Below are 17,658 nucleotides of genomic sequence, written 5' to 3' on the forward strand. Positions count from 1 at the left end.
AGCTCGAGGTCTGCGGAGGGAAAGCAGTTTTTCTATGGCCCCTCTCGTTCTTTTCATGGTCGGGTGTTGAAGCCCAGCTGGGGAGAACGACAATTAAGGGAGGCGCAGCGAGGTATTGGGCAGTCCCGGGACGCCTGCCCTGGGGCGGGGGGGGGAACAAGCAGCACTTCCAGGCCCTCCTGCCGCAGGACTCGCATTCCACCCGCCCGTTCCTCGTCCCGTTTTCGAGTCCTAGGCACGCCCTCCCAGCCCTTCCACTACCATCCCCGTGGCCCAGGCGGGCCCCTCGCGAGCGCGGAGCTCCGCACGCGAGGGCAGCCACGGAGCTGCCGCTATTATTCCGGCGCGGGTGATGCAAGGCAGCGCATAGCTGCGCGCTGAGTCAGCTGAGCCGGGCGGGGGCGGGGGGCGCCGAGCCGCCCATCTCCCCACCCCCCACCCCGGCCTCCGGGCCCCGCGCCGGGCGCAGCTGGGTGGCCTCGAGGCGCCGCGGGGGTGGGTGCGGTGGGCCTCCAAGTCCGTGCGGTCGGTCACCCGGGCAGGGGCCGGCGGGAGCTGAGGGAGCCGGCGGCGGTAGGGAGGGCCCGACCCCCGAGCTCCCAGGTGCACCCTCCCCTCCCCTCAGCTGCAGCTCGCGGGTCCAGCAAGGCGGTGACCGCGCGCCGCCCGACCGTTTACCCTGTGAGAATCAACAAGGGGAAGGGGACACAGAGAAGGAAGGAGGCTGAAAAAGGAGAAATGCGAAGCCAAGCAGACAGGAGGAAACGATAAAAAAAAAAAAAAAACACGAGGAAACGGGCGTGAGGAGGCGGAGGCCGGCGGGCGGCGGCGGCGCGCGGCGGGCGGGGCCGGGAGCGCGCGGGGCGGGGCGAGCGCGGGGGCGCGCCGCCAGCCGCGGCCCGAGGGGCTTGTGGGTAGCGGCTGCGCGCGGCCGGAGACGGGCGCAACGCGGGAGTGTGTGAGGGGCGCGGGCGTGTGGGGCGCGGGCGGCCGCCAGCGGTCATGGGAGCCGGCTGGCCGCGGCCGTAGTTGTCTGGAATCCGGGCTTCAGCTTCCCGGAGCCCCCAGAGGGCGGGACTGCCCCCGGGGGGCCCGGCGGTGGCGGCGCCACTTCCCCGCTCCCGCCCTCGGAGTCCTGAGGGAGCTCGCGGCGGAGGAGTGGACCGGGCGGCGCGAATCTGACTGAGGGGCGGGGACGCCGTCTGCTCCGCGCTGCTCCCGGGGCCGGGCGGGCCTCCAACAGCCCCAAGGCCCCGGGGCGCTGAGCTCGAGGCGCGCGGTGGGCCCGGGCGGAGTCCCGGCCGGAGCCGGTGGTTCGAGGGCGGCGGTAGGCCCCGAGGCCGGCCGGGCCGGAGCGCGGGGAGCCGAGTGCGGGCCTGGCGGCGGCATGAGCCGGCCCCCGCCGACGGGGAAGATGCCCGGCGCCCCCGAGGCCGTGTCGGGGGACGGCGCGGGCGCGAGCCGCCAGAGGAAGCTGGAAGCGCTGATCCGAGACCCTCGTTCGCCCATCAACGTGGAGAGCTTGCTGGTATGTGGCCGCGGGCTCAGGAGCCCTCTCTGATGACCGCTCGAACTGTAGATTGCCCCTACTGCCCACTCCTCTGTGCCCACCCAGCGGTGGGGGCGGGCGGCGAGGGGGAGGTCTCGCCCCACCCTGCCCAGCTTCCCGGCAGCCGGGCCCCGGGTCTGGGAGACCAGACAGTTCTGCGACCGAGTTCCGGGAGTAGAGAGACCCACCTTGGATTCTTCACTTCTGCCTCCTGGAGCTGGTGTCACCCGTGGCTGCCCCGGTCTTGGGGCGCAGGGAGGAAGCACCCCTCTTTTTCTTCCCTCCTGCCCTTTGGGTCTGGGAGCGGGGGTCCAGTGGGGAGATCTGCAGTCCATCAGACCCCAGGCTAGCCCATCTGAAAGAGCGTCATGCTGCCTGGGGACGCGGGTCGGAGCAAGAGAGAAACCCGGTGGCTGTCCCTACGGGGTGTCCCTACCTGGGGTACATGACAAAGAGTTCAGTCTGAAATCTGGTAACACACAGCCTGAAGTTTCCATGTTTTCGGTTGTCTGTGAACATTAATCGTTACAATTCAGTGCATTTCAATTTCTGTAAATTTAATTTCCGCGATTATTGCCCAGGAGCTATAGAATTCACTTGAATTGTAGTGTACAATCAGTCTCTCCTTTTCATTGTTTCTCTTTCCTGAGATGGCCTTGGAGATCCCAATTAATAGCCATGTAAAGTCTGATAGTTGGCTTTGTTTGAGAAAGGAACAAGATTGATCAGAAATGCACTGTAGAATGCTTATTTATTTCTTGCTTTTGTTAGGATAGACGGTTGTATTTTACAGACTCTGATTAGTATGCAATAGAGATGCATTTATGGGAAAAGGTAGGGGGTGTAGGTTTTTACCCTGGGGAGGAGAAGAAAGTGAAAAAGATGTGCTGGATGTTAAATTAGCTCTGGACAACTAGAATTCGGGTAGGGGATCCTTGGATCCTTTAGGTATTTCCTTCCAGAATGCCTGTTCTACTCCCTGACAGAAATCTATTGACTGTATGATGAGAAAAACTGTCTCTTCCCTTTCCAGTGACTGACTGACTTTCCTTCAGAAGCTGTTGGTTATCCTTTGAGGTTTCTGGAATCATTTGCGGAGTGACTCAGTCCCGTTTGGCCAAAGTGCAGGAACTGACTAAAGAGTGTCTTTCTGTACAGTGCACAGAATGTAGTGATGTAGTGTGTCAGATGTGTTTGACATTTCCTTTTACTGATTTTCATGTCAGTGTGTTGTTCATACGTTTTCATGGGAGCATGACACTCTGATAGTGTTTCAAAGTCTTCGATTGGGGATAGGGTTGGTTGCATGAAGGGCATAGCTTTTCCTAGACCAGAGCAGAGACTCTGGGCTTCACTCCCAGCATTTTCACTTTGGTATTTTGCTAGCAAAACTCTGACCTAAGGCCAGAAAGTTCAGTTAAAAATAGTACAGCAAATCTCAAGTATTCATCAGGTTCATATTCAACCTCAGATAGAAATTTTTTGCACTTTCATCTCTTAGGCTTTACTGATGTTAATTATTAGGGTCATTATGAGCTTGAGCCTAAGCTATTTATGATCATACATTATTTAAGTGTTTTCTAAATTATTAAAATGAAGGCTGCTTTTTAAAAAATGAAGCATTATACATGCTCAGTAAACTGCCTGGTCCATTCATTTATTGAGTGCCTAGATCAGCCAAGACACTTTACACCTTTATTAAGGTAACATACTGCTAGTAGGACATCACATGCTGCTGACTGGACAGGTTTCATCTTTGCTGTTTTTAGTTGATTAACTGTTATGGTTCTGGGTTGCAGTAAATCTTATCAGACCCCAAAGTGTCCTTTACTCTTTGAGGTTGCTGGTGTTTCTCCTGTAGAATGACAAGCTGAAGATTTTTTTTTTTTAAACCATGTTATTTACAGTGTTAGCTTTAAACCTGTATATTTAATTATATCAAATAGTAGAATGAATTGATTTTTAAAAATGTGGTAATGCAGGAGACATAGGTTTGAAGATTCCCTGAAGTAGGAAATGGCAACCTACTTCAGTATGCGTGCCTGGAAAATTCCATGGATGGAGGAACTTGGTGGACTACAGTCCATGGGTTGAAAAGAGTCGAACACAATTGAGTGCCTGATCACGCACACAGCCTGTCCATAACATAATTTACTGTTTTAACCATTTTAAATGTACACTTCAGTGGCGTTACATTCACATTTTTGTGCAAATATCACCACTGTCCATCTCCAGGACTTTTTCTTCCTTCCAAACAGAAATTCCATGAGTTAATTTTTTAAAAGTGTTATAAAAACATATTTCCAAAAATGATGGTGAGGGTCACTTTAAAGATTTAAAACCTTACTGTTTAACCTTCATTGTCATAATTGATCATTGTTTTACTGTAAATGGCATTTCTTTTGATTTTATTATAGAAAATATTAATATTTTTTCTTTAACAGAGACAATTTAAAGTAATATGATAAAAACACAGCCACAAATCTTAGTTACTTATTTTGGAGCTTAGAAGGTACCATTTAAAATTTTATACTGCCTAAGGTGACAAAACTAAGAGGTGAAGTATACCAGAAGTTACTATTATAATAGTTACTATTATAGGTACTGTAGGCTAGGCCTTGAGGTTAAAACTGTTTGTTGGAAAAAGTATTCTATGAGATAACATGTAAAAGTGCTTAGTTCAGTGCTTGGTACATAGTAGTGCTTATTAAATTTAGCTCACTTCTCTGTGCATTTAGCATATTTTTAGGTAAGTGCTTTTAATTTCCTTTGAAAAGGAAAATGGTTCTATTGGCAGCTGTTTCTTGCTATAAAATTTTGAATGAATGAATGAATAACATTATGTTTTGAATTTGCCATCAGAAAAGTGCTAGCAGTCACCAAGCATAGATATATCTGAATTTTAAGACGGTCAGTACAGAGACTGAAGTGTCTTTTCCTCTGCTGTGGCTCGTTTTAAAGAGGCTTTATGTGGATCCTTCAGATTAATCTGAAGAGTATATATCCCTTTTGTGGCTGCAGATTGTAAGTTGCTAGCTATTACTTAAAAACAGAGTTTTGAGATAAATTTGCTTCTGTAGTATCCGCGCCCCCCCCCCCCCCCCACCGGAGGGAAGGATCTTCAGTAGTATGCTTTTTCGTTGTTTGAAACTTTTGAGTATATACCCATGTTTTGTTGTCAAGACTAAGCTTCCCATACTGCTTACCCAAATATTACGGTAAAAAGAATTGTCCTTTAGTGTTGTGCTGGAGAGATGTCTTTCTAACGGTTTGTGCGTTTGTGCTTTGATTTATTATTTTAAAGAGTAAATGATTATTGTAACCCCTGGGATTCAGGCTTGAGTAAAGTGTTCCATTAGGCTTGTGTTGATGGGAAAAGGTGATTAAAAACTTAGGATTTACAGTAACTTAGAATACAAAACACTTCATTTGATTCATTTTTATTAAACCTGTAAACTATGTGAAAATATTTTTTTATCACAGTGGTTTTTGCTAAAGCTTATTTGATGTAACATCTGTCCTGATCTGATGTTACAGTATTTTAGGCGGTTTATTTCTCTTGGTGTAAATAATAATAGCTTCCTCTGGAGAAACATTGGGGTTTCCCAGGTGGCTCAGTGGTAAAGAATCCGGCTGCCAATGCACGAGGCAGGGACTCAATCCTTGGGTTGGCAAGAGCCCCTGGAGGAGGAAATGGCAATGCACTCCAGTAATCTTGCCTGGTGAATCCCATGGACAGAGGAGCCTGGTGGGCTACAATCCATGAGATCACAAAGAGTCGGACACGACTGAGCTACTGAGCACTAGAGAAATAATAGCGTTAGATTTCAGGATGCTACCCCAGACTCCCCAGAGTTTTGGGGACTATACTGTACATAGTATACATAGTAATAAAGTATATAAAGTATATACTTTAGTATATACTTTATATTACATGGTATACATATATACTTTAGTATATAGAGTATATACTTTATATATATAGTATACATAGTAATAAAGTACATATACTTTATTACTATTTTAAAATCCAAATATTCTGAATTTGGAAACATCTTGCTCCAAGGTAAGGCCAGCACAGACTAAGTAAGAAAGTACTGACTTAACACACACCTTAAAAAGCTGTAAAGAAATAGTGGATAATTATCTTGAAGCCTAAGTTGTTGTCCGTTGTTTTGGTTGAGTCCTGATCAGATAGTTCTCTTTTGCAATTTCAAATTCTGAAGTATTCTAAGCATACTAAGAGAATATAGCATGCAGAATGGTGCTAAAGATTACTTTTGCCTTTTCTAGAACTTTGTATAAATGGAATCCATCGTGTGTATTCTTATATCTGGCTTCTTTAGTTCAGGATAGATTTTGAGATTCATCCATGTTATTTTGTGTATCAGCAGTTTGTTCCTTTTTTTATTGCTAACTAACATTCTATTGTATGTAGAATGCACAATTTGTTAGGCATCTTCTGTTGATGGATGCCTGGGTTGTTTTCAGTTTTTGACTATTTTGTATAATATACTTCAGCTTTTAATAAAGCTTACTGTAAGCAATCTAGCAGTAAGTTTGTGAGAACACATTTTCATTTCTCTTGAGTTAAATACCTAGCAGTGGCATTACTAGGTCATAGGGTAAGTGTATCTTTAGGTTTTTCTTTTTTTTTTTTTTTTTAATATAACTAACTGTCAGATCTTTTCCTAAAGTGGTCATACCATTTTACATTCACACAGCGACCTGGGAGAGTTCCAGTTCCTTCCCAACACTGAAGCTTAAAGGTTAGCCATTCTGTGGGTGGGTAGTGGTATCTGATTGTGACTTTCGTTTGCATTTTTCTGATGACTAATGATGTACTTTTTTATGCACATAACTGGACATTTGTATATCTTCTGTGAAGCATTTGTTCAAATCTTTCATCCATTTGAAAAATTAATATTCTTTATTTTTGAGTTACACAAGCTGTTTATATATCTTATGTATCAGTTTTTTTGTCAAATATATGGCAAGGTGGTTAATCACATTTTTTTAAATTGTTATTGCTTTTTCTGCTTGAAAGACTATTGTCTATTCCCATGTTTCAAGAAATTTTCCTTTACTTTCTTTTAGAAGCTTTATTGTTTTACTTTTAGGTCTAGAATAATATGTTAAGCCAGTTTTAGTGTGCAATGTGAATGTTTTTCCTCATATTCCCCAAATCCAGTTACTTAGCTTATTCAGCAACATTTTTTCCACAGCTTTATTGAGATATTATTGATACGTAACGTTGTATATGTATAAGGTGTACACGTGATACACAATACTACCTAATGTTTACCACAGTAAAGTTAGCTAAAACATCCTTTACCTCACATAATTACTGTGTTGGTGTTGTCATCTTGAGAGTATTTAAGATTTACTCTCAGCAACTTTCAGGTCATCTGTACAGTTTTGTTACTGGACAGTATAGTCACCAGCAGCAGTTTGTAAAAAAATGTTTTTCTTTTCTCATTGGATTGCCTTGCTTGGCACCTTTGTTGAAAATCAGTTTACTGATAGGTGCTTTTTTTTTTTTTTTATCAACTTAGTAACTACATCAAGTCGTTAGTCGTGGTTCTATTCTTTAACCCATGCTCTATTCAAAATTCTTTAATTTTTAATTTGTATCATTTTACTTGAAGGAAATGAGCAGACAGCAATGGTTGAGACAGGGAAGCATGGATTTTATTTTTTGAAGTGAAGTAAGATTTGTTACTTTTTAAATTATAAAAATAATATGTTCTTATTGTAGAAAATTTAGAGACTAAAGAAAGGTATAAATGCAAGTGACACTTCTACATAGTTTCCTCACATAGAGAGCACATTTTGGTATAAATACCTGTCCGAAAAAATTAAATGTAAAAGAAGTAAAATTACACTGTACCTATGCTTTGTCATTTTTTTAAATACTTAATGAATAATAAGAAGCTTTTATGTAATCACATTTATTAGTCTTCTCACTGTAGAGTGTTTTCTGGCTTAGGACATTCTCCATTATCAAGATTATGATATAGACATGAATTTTCTTTTAGTACTCTAATGGTTTTATTTTTAATGTCACTTCATTTGGAATTCTGATAGAAAATATGAAGTAGGGGTACAAAAATTTTATCAGGAGGTTTGTCTAACTACTATTTGTCTAACTATTTGTGAACAAATAGTTCACAAAATATTAATTGGGAACCTCTGTTATATCTTTGTATTGTCATATAACTTTATTTGGAGAGTGGTGCTTGGGAGAAAAGAAAGAGTAATGATTATGAATTTGGTCTTCATTTGAGCTTCTTGAGTTTCTTCATGGAAATTACATCTCTACAACCATATTTAAAATTCTATCCTGTGCTTACATTCCAAAAATATGAGCTGTTAGTGATAAGGGTTACTGATGAGAAGACTATGGAGACTCGGAGCAGCATATTATAATATAGCTTTTGGGGAAAAAACACAAAACATTTTCTGTTGGTAGCTTAGCTTATTTTATAGAGGTTGATATTTTAATTGATATGAAATTATGGTGGCATTTGGGACTCTACTAAAACTGTCACTTTTATCCTTGATTGGAGTCATTCTCCTTTCCTCTCATCTGTATCATTTGTACCTTTTTTTCCCCTGTGAAGTATGATTAAATTATAGAGATATATTTGTGAGTTCTGCATTTGAGTGTCCCAGATGACCCTCACTTATCTTTTTAGAAAGTATTTGGATCGTGATAGTTAGCAGTTCTGTGTGTGTGTGTGTGTGTGTGTGTGTGAGTGTGTGTGAGAGAGAGAGAGAGAGAGAGAGGCAGACAGACATAGACAAAAAAGGAAGTATTGAGATTCATTTTTGGTTCATTATTGGTAAACTTTTGGGGAGTGTTTCTAACTAAGTCCAAGAATGTTTATATGGTTTATTGTTTCATTCTGCTAAGGTATGGGTTGTTTAGGTCTGCCATCTAGAGTGCTCTGTAGGTGTTTTGTTTTGTTTTGTTTTTTTGGTTATAAACTGATCACTTAGTACTCAACATCTAATTTCCTTTATTCTCTAAAAGAGTTTCAGATTTTTTTTAAGTTATAAAGCAGTTGATAGAGATTTTCAAAAGATGATAGACTTGGAACTAAATTTTAACACTTCATTGTTGGGGTTATTTTTTAAGCCAGGGAAATGAGTAGCGGAACCAGCTAATACTTTAGATAGAAATGGAGCAGATCTTGTTTGCCATTACCTTAATTACTTGGATGTTTGTGATGAGGAATGACTAAGTATTGTCATATGTACTTCTTAGTTTTTGGCTTTATTTGATGGATAGAATACAAGCTGTTTTAGGATATGGGTCATTTTTTTTCTTCCTCTTGCTGTGTCTTGTAATATTTGTTGAATAACAAATAATGCTTATTTAAGTAATGGAAGTGATAACCTATAGAAATAGATCCCTGCTTGAAGAGATGTTAAAGTATTCCCCAAGTAAAAGTTTTGATATTAATATATGTTCTTGTCACTTATTTCTTATCTATCTATAGGAAGGAAGATAAGTGAACACGTATATATGCAGAGGGGTTGTGTTTGGGTGGTAGAATTAGTTGAAAGTCAGGCAGGAGAAGTGAATTGTGATTTGAATATTTTCGGAATTGTGCTTAGGCAGTTTGTCTTGGAGAGTATTTAAGGTGATTTTATTCAGTGTTTTAGGTAAGATAAAAACAGCTTCTGAGGGCTGAACGGCCTTCATCATGCTCTCCTACTCTTTAACTTTTCTTCTGGTTAAACATATCCAGTTTCTTCTTATGTACCTAGGTGATGCCTGTGTTTGAAACAGCCTTTCATGAGTTAGGACAGATAAAATGCTAGTGATGTGTTCACAGGATGAAATTCCTTAAAGTGACATATTGGCTGTTATTAACAGTAAGGCCACATTTGGTAGCAGAATTAAAAACAAAGCCAAAGGGCATGAGAGATTTTGATCAGGATTTAAGAGTGTTATTACAAGTCACTTTGAATGACTATTTTGAAAAACTTTCAGATAGTATCAAGCATTCTGATGACTAGCCCCAGCCAACCACTGATTCTGTTGTGTTTCTATGAAGTTTTCTTTTCCAGAAATTCCATACAGACAGAGTTACACAGTATGGAGACTTTGTTCTGGATTCTTTCACCTGGTGGTGTTGAAAGTCACTCGGTCATGTCTGACTCTTTGAGACCCCATGGACTATACAGTCCATGGAATTCTCCAGGCCAGAATACTGGAGTGGGTAGCCTTTCCCTTCTCCAGGGGATCTTCCCAACCCAGGGATCAAACTCAGGTCTCCCGCATTGCAGCCGGAGTCTTTACCAGCTGAGCCACAAGGGAAGGCCTTCTTTCACCTAGCATAATGTTGTTGAGCTTCATTTATGTTGTAGCATTTATCAATATCTTGTTCTTTTAAATTGTTGAGTAATATTCCATATACCACATTTTACTTAGGAATTCATCTTAATGTTTTTATTTCTCTTGACTAGATTTCAAGAAGTAGGATTGCTGGGTCATGTGGTAAGCTTATGCTTAACTTCTAAGGAGTGAACAAAATGTTTTCCGAATTGGCTGCACGATTTTACTTCCCACCAGCAATATATAAGGGTCCCAGTTTCTCTGCATCCTCAGAGAACACTTGGTGTGGAGTTTGTGTTTATAGCAGCTGTAGTGCGTTTTACTAATGACAAATGATGGCTGAACTGTATTTCATGTGCTTGCTAATTTTGCTTGTTCTTTTGATATTTTACTAATGTATCGTGAGAATGGTATAGTAAATGAAATTTAACTTTGTTCACCATACATGAATTCTAGTGTTGAAAAATAGAATGCAGATAAATACAGATCAGAGCCCTTTGTAGGTGAAACTATCCTACTGTGTCTCCACCTGAAAGGCCTATTTAATACAAGGCTTGCAGGCGGTAAAGTGTCTGCCTACAATGTGAGAGACCCAGGTTTGATCCTTGTGTCGTCAAGATCCTCTGGAGAAGGAAATGGCAACTCCAGTACTCCTGCCTGGAAAATCCCATGGATGGAGGAACCTGGTAGTCTACAATCCATGGGGTCGCAAAGAGTCAGACAGGACTGAGTGACTAAACTTTCACTTTCTTTTCTTTAAAACAACAACAACAACAACAATGAAACCTTGTTATTATCCTTTTTCTTCCAAGTAATGAATGAGCCTTGTTGAACTGTGTAGGCCCTGTGATGGCAGTAGAGTCTCTCCTAGTTGGGTCATTTCTAAGCTAAAGCTGAAGTACTTCTGACATAACATATGGCTTTTAAATGGTTCTCCTTTCTGCTCTGTGCTCATCTTTTCTTTTTTGATTATTTTGAGCATCTTGAAGTAAGCTTATAAGCATATTTCTCTCTTGTTGGACCCAACGTTCATCTTTATACATTTCTGTTTTACATAAAGATTAGGAAACAATTCTTAGTATCAGTTTAGTAACTTGGTTCCTATGAGGGAAGGATAACTATTGATGTTTAAAACACTGTCTATTATGCTTACCTTTGTTTTTTACTTTGAGTACTCATCTGAATTTAACAACAGATACAAATGTTGCCTTTTCCTGTTTTTAAGTGGCATTGGGTATTCATTTTGGGGATTACATTATGTGCAGAGTTTTGGAACTTAATCAAAATAGTGTTCTTTTAGATATAATAGTAACTGCCTTATTTGTGCATTCTGTATCAGGATATGACCCTGCTGTTTTACCTTGCTTTTCAGTATAATTCCTTTAGAAGTCATAAAAATATGCTTATTGAAATTAAAGTTTTCCTTTTAGCTTTAGTTTAGATGATTGTGGGGTTTTTTTTTTTTTTGGTATCAAGGATAACTGCACATAGGACTTTTCTGAGCAGTGAAGGGAAATTTTAGGAAATTATTCTTTTAATCTTTAAGATGCTTTAATATATTAAAGATGAATTTAAAAAATTTTGGTTTAGTTTATTTTTCTAAAAGAAAAGTGCATTAGCACGATTGTCATGAACTTTGAGGCCTGTAAAGTGTAGTGAAATGTGTTTTTGCATCTTGAAACCCTGTAAAAATATTTAAAGTATTGAATGTCTAAACAGTATGATTTTGAAAAATGCTTCACTTTTTGGGGATAACTTATTATAGAGTTACAGTGTGTGGCACTTTATTGTGTTACATAGTGGGTAAAGTGCAGGTTGAAATTGAATAGATAAAAATGGTGTGTTATGGTTGATTAGTTTGCCTTTGTTAAAAGAGTCAAGATTTAAAAATTTTTTTCTTTATGAGCCATTAGATTTCATCAAGTGATGGTAACAGGTTGTATAATATAACCATCATCTATGGGAATTAGTAAAGAATAGAGGGAAATATATCAAAATTATGATTTTCTTTCAGGGAAGTGAGATACCAAGTCAGAAATTGGAAAAAGATAATGCAAAATATAGTGTTTAACGTTAATGACAATATTCCATCTGTTCTAAATTTAGGAAAATTTGCTTGGAGTTAACAGAGTATTTGGAGTGCTTTTAAATATCTAAAGCACACATTTTGAATTTTTGTATTGGCTTTTCCATGATTTCCCAAAATATAATCACTGAAATTAGTATGCAAATGAAATAACAGATTTTTCTCTGAATTTTAAATGCGTGGTATGATCCTATATTAGTTGCATTCAGTGTGAAACAATTTTTTTGTTGTTGTTTTACATTCTCTCAAAATGATACTCTTAAGCTTTAATCCAATGCATTGAAAAAAATTCCTTACTGGATTAAAATAAAAATGAAAATATATACATATATCTGGCAATTTAAAAACTTAATTTAATACTAGCATAGTGTATTTAGTTAAGATTTTAATAATCTGTGTCTGTTAAAGCCAACAGCTAAGGCAGTGGTTTCCAAACCTTGTTACACATGGGACTCTACTAGAGAATTTTACGAATATTGATGTCCAGATTCCACCTCCACCCATTCTAATATAATTGGTATGTGATGTGACCTTCGGATCAGGAGATTTAAAAGTTCCACATCTGGTTTTTAAATACAGGAAAGTGAGCTGAGAGGTGCAATATTCAAAGATTGGCAGAGGGGCCACTGGGTCCAAAATGTATCTCAGAAAAGGAGAATTTTGTTTCTTCTTTTAGATCTGTGACTCAGAGAGGTTTCAGTGAAGCCAGAAAGTCAGAATTACTGATGAAAGTCAGAAGTACAGTGAAGGTGCTTGGTGGAAATGGTGTCAGATCTTCTGATGTAGATGACCTGTAGTGAGGCCCGGAATTTGCATTAAAACAAACATATCAGTTGATTCTAATGCAGGTAATCTGCTGGTCAAAGTTTGAGAAACATTGTAGTGTTGCTTTTTATAATGATTGGGAAAAAGCAAAAACCAATGGTTGAGATCTCTGGCACACAGAATTGTATATGTGGAAAATTCTGGCACATGGAGAGATGCCACGTTTTCTGAAATACGAGTCATTGCATTTTAAGTGTATTTTTTTTTTAGAGCTCCATAGGAATCAGACCAATGTTTTTCTTTTTCTCATTTTAGAAGAAAATTTAATTTGCTGAGATTTTCTGAAAGGAGAGTCAGATAAGATACACCAGATAGAAATGATAAAAAAAAAAAAGATTGTGGTAAAATATACACAATACAAATTTCAATGTGGAAATGTTATCATTACATCTTACCCTTCAGTGGGAAATATAGTTTCCAGAGACTTATTGTCCTAGAAATACATAATTCTGATGTTTTACATTTTAACAAATGATGATGGGAAAATAGGAACAGTCTTTTTATTCCTTGATTTAATTTAGGAAGAAAAATTTCACTAGAAATGTATGGTCCTTCAGAGAATGGCACCTGAAGCAGAATGGCATATGTCTGTGATTGTATCTATGTTGAAAAAATAGTAAAATCATTCAAAAACTTTGTTTACAAGGAAGCAAAAAAAATTGTAAAATATTCAAGCCTTTATGTTAAACTTTTGAAATTTTGCTTTCAAAGCAGCCTTCAAAGTTATTGGTTACATTAATAGTCATTAACATGTTACTATTTAGATTTTTAAAAATATACTTTATTTGCAATTATTTCTCTTCACTTCATTTAAAACTAGAGAAATCCACATGATTCACAGACAGTGGATAAGGTGGCCATACTTTTCATTCACTTAAATATTTGTATATCAGATTTCCTGCTCTTACGCCATTTTAATTTTGGTGGTTAAGGGGTGTATACCTGTTTCAAATTAAAATTTGCATGTGTTAATCCTTGTGATAATAGTAAAGCTATTAGAGGTATAGCAGTTATGATTTTTGAAATCTTTTTTTCATATTTGAAATCCTTGGCAACTCACTTTTGTAGATTTTATCTTGTGGCTAAAAAAACTGCATCATTGTGGCCAAAGGTACAATTAATTATTATTTATGAGTCTAGGGTGATACATAAGTATCTTTACAGCCTTAAATTTTGTAACAGTTTATCTTTTAAGATGTATCCATTCTTTCCAAATGATTACTGAATAAAAAGATAACTATAAACCTGAAACAAATCTGGAATTGGGTGACTCTTCTTTCACTGCCTAAATATATCAGTACTTCTGCAGTTATCATTGGAAGTTTGTTACATATGATTTAGTAACCTTTCATTGGAAGTGTTTTTTGGATTTAGAAACATTTTACAACTAGTGATTAGAATCCCTATTCCATAACACCTCAGTATTGTATTGCTTCCTAGCATTTCTAAGTACTTGCTGCTGCTGCTGCTAAGTCGCTTCAGTCGTGTCCGATTCTGTGAGACCCCAGACGGCAGCCCACCAGGCTCTGCCATCCCTGGGACTCTGCAGGCAAGAACACTGGAGTGGGTTGCCATTTCCTTCTCCAATGCGTGAAAGTGAAAAGGGAAAGGGAAGTCGCTAAGTCGTGTCCGACTCTTAGCGACCCCATGGACTGCAGCCCACCAGACTTCTCCATCCATGGGATTTTCCAGGCAAGAGTACTGGAGTGGGGTGCCATTGCCTTCTCCGTCTAAGTACTTGACAAAATGCAATTTGAGACTTCATGATTCTTTATTCCATATTTACGCCAAAAAATTTCTAGGTTGTTATTTCTGACTGTAGCTTAAATGGAATGTATAATTCATGATTGCAAAATTTAAAATTAGCGGATGAATGTGTTTTGTTAATGTTGTATTCAGGCTAGTGAAAAAATGTCACTAAAGCAAGATATAAAATAATTAGAAACTGAACTAGAGGTTGCTGGTAGTTCTGAAAAACAACTTCTGCTGCAAGCATATATTTTGTATAAAAGAGGAAGCTGTAAAATTACGAATTTTGAAGACATTGCTGAAAACAGGTTTGTTTTCCACATTTAAGACATTTCCATAATAGGAAAACAACGGATGATACAAATAAAACCAAATTTAGAATAAATAAGAAACTAGTAAAAAATTAGCTAAAATTGGCTTATGAAATTTCCTTCAGAGGGAAGTAATAGGAGGGGGGAATTGTAGAGAGGGGATTTTAAATTTTAGGAGAAGGAAGTTTTGTCTTTCAGGATGATATGGAGAATGTAAGTCCCTGGCATAGTGTTTTACTTTACTTCTTCTCACTTATAAACAAGATTTTTCAGTTTGGTTCAAGTTTAATTTGTGAAATAAAAATTTTAAAAATGTAAACAGTGACTTGCTTATTTCAAATTATTTTATGTAAGTAAAATTCCGCTAAAATAAAATGAAACCTGTTTAACCTGTGTTCATAATATGAAAATACAGATGAACTTTTTCCTTAAGAAATTTTTCTGGTCTAAGGTGGTAAAGATGGAAAAAAATGAAACGGCTTGATTATTTTCATGTGTATTTTTAGAAGAGAAGCAGAGTACTGTAATGGAAAGAACACTGGATTTAGAGTCAGAAGACTGATGTTAATAAATTAGGTGTTTTGTTAATTATCTTTCTGTCCATGAGTGATAAAATTTGTGTCTCCATCCATCTGCCTCAAGGAGATGTGAAGATTAAATCCAGTGAGAAACTATATGTGCTAGTGTTGTGTAAACTGTACAGAACTTTAGCTTCTTTACAGGCAGTTGAAGAACTATGTGTAAAACTGCCTGTTTGTATATGTCTCTGTCTTCAAAAGGGTATGTATGTACATACAGAATCAGTCTCTTGATGTTAGTTAGCCAGCTTTTCCCACAAAGGTAACACATTAATTTACACATACTCAACTCTCTGAAGTATTAAGTCTATGAATGAAAAGCATTTTGATTTTCTAATTTACTGAAGATAATTAGTTTCCTTGGGTGAATATTTGCTTATATTCATTTTTTTGATTACTTTATTGCACTGCAATTGTCACTTTTCCTAACGTTTATTCTTTTTCAGTAGGTATGATATTGAACATCAAAACAGAGTCTGGTGTTCTTATGTAAAATTTCAGAAATCCTGACATAAGTATGTAAGGAAGAGTCATGACAGAATTTTTAAACCATTGCATTATTCACTTGCAAAAATGTTAATTATACTTTATATAAGGTATATAGGAGCATTTGGGTTGTACCAACAGTTCTTAACTATGGCTTGAATTTAGCAACTTTTGGCCTGCATTTCTTAACAGAAGTTAAGTTTAGGAACAGGTGTGAAGTTGCAGATTGCCGATGTTCTGCCGTGTTACCTCTGATACAGATTTTGGTCTTTAGGCATACCAGGGTAATTATTAATTTATCATGTAGAAAAATATACACCAGTAGTGTAAGAGGATATGCTCATTCTGTGTTGATGGCCACTGTAATCAGTAACTGATTTTCTTGGCTCATGTAATTTCAAAGCTGATTTTGGGATTTAGGATCTGGTAACAGAGCTGGGTCTTATTACATAAGTCCATTGTCAACCATTTAACAACCTCATGAAATTGGAATTTGTATTTCTACAGGCTAGCAAAATGGAATTGGTATCCAGGCAAAATTGAAATGAATATGGGGAGAGTTCTGTTGGTAGCCACTGTTACAGTGATAAATTATACATTTTCTCTGTTGTGGCATTTATGAATTAGAAAGTGGATTTTATCTTTTTAAATTTTTAAAAATTTCAGTGTTTTTCTTAGAAGTCTTCAGCATAGACTTTTTTATTTTGTGGTTGGTCTCTGTGCTCAGGTGCTTATCTGTCTGTCTCCATAATAGGCAGGCAAGGTCTTGAGGTTTATGGCTCACGGATGGTGGGCTTCAGGGGATAGAGGCTTATCTGCAGGGATGTGAAAAGGAAGAGAGTGAGCAGGACCAGACAGTCATCCTTTCAACAGTAACTGAATAAGTCATGTTCTTTTATACTCCTAGCTTTTTTTTCTACCTGGAATGAGTGCTCTCCTTCTCTGCTTGTGTCAGTTTACAAAAAAAACAAACTTAATTTTTTAACTTCAAAAGTAATACATGTCTGTGTAAAAAATTAAAAATGATAGAAGTAAATATAAGTTTTTTTCTTAGCCCTGTCTTTTTGACAACCACTTTATGACACATCAGTGTGTTACTTTCCCTTTTTCTGTGCATGTATCATCATATTGATATTTCATTTCCCCCCCTTACATTAAAAATATACAAATATTTACTATTTTTTAAAAACCAAAATGCAGCTATCCTGTGTCTGTTTTCTGTATTTGCTTTCTTTTCATTTGTTTTGGAGGTTGTCCAGTCAGGTAGTTCTTTTCAAAAGGTGTAGAGTATTCCATTATCTGCATTTGATATAATTTATTTTACTATTCCAATATTGATAGACATTTAGGTGGCTTTCTTCCATTATAAAAAATGCTGCAGTGGACATCATTGTAAATATTTTTGTGCATGTGTGTGAATATTTTTGTAGATTTCTAAAACTGGAATTGTTAAGTGTGTGCAGTTCAAAATTCCAAAATAATCTTTATTGCCTAGCAAATTGAATCCTTCCAATAGCGATGAGAATACACATACTCCCATGTCTTTGGTAGGCTGAGTATTGTCAGCCTTTTATGTTATTTGTCAATCTTGTAGGTGAAAAAAGCCATTATCACTCTTTTTAAAATATGTATTTCACTATTTGATTACTAATGAGAGAAAAGAATGAAAGTGTTAGTTGCTCTGTGGTGTCCAATTCTTTGTGACCCCATGGACTGTAGCCCGCCAG

General features: G+C 38.4%; 1 protein-coding gene across 7 annotated transcripts in view; it reads left to right on the forward strand.

The window, feature by feature from the left end:
• The first annotated feature begins 1,251 nt into the window (after positions 1-1,251).
• ROCK2 (Rho associated coiled-coil containing protein kinase 2) overlaps positions 1,252-17,658 on the forward strand; it is a 128,577-nt gene continuing 112,170 nt past the window's right edge. For all 7 annotated transcript variants that reach the window (XR_011569398.1, XM_070799129.1, XM_070799126.1 and 4 more), the window contains exon 1: positions 1,252-1,528. Coding sequence is in view for 6 of the 7 variants with exons in the window: in XM_070799129.1 (XP_070655230.1) it covers positions 1,388-1,528 (141 nt within the window). In the remaining variant the exon portion in view is untranslated. The remainder of the gene's footprint in view (positions 1,529-17,658) is intronic.

The sequence above is a fragment of the Bos indicus genome, chromosome 11 (assembly GCF_029378745.1).
Source record: "Bos indicus isolate NIAB-ARS_2022 breed Sahiwal x Tharparkar chromosome 11, NIAB-ARS_B.indTharparkar_mat_pri_1.0, whole genome shotgun sequence".
NCBI classification, from domain to species: domain Eukaryota; kingdom Metazoa; phylum Chordata; class Mammalia; order Artiodactyla; family Bovidae; genus Bos; species Bos indicus.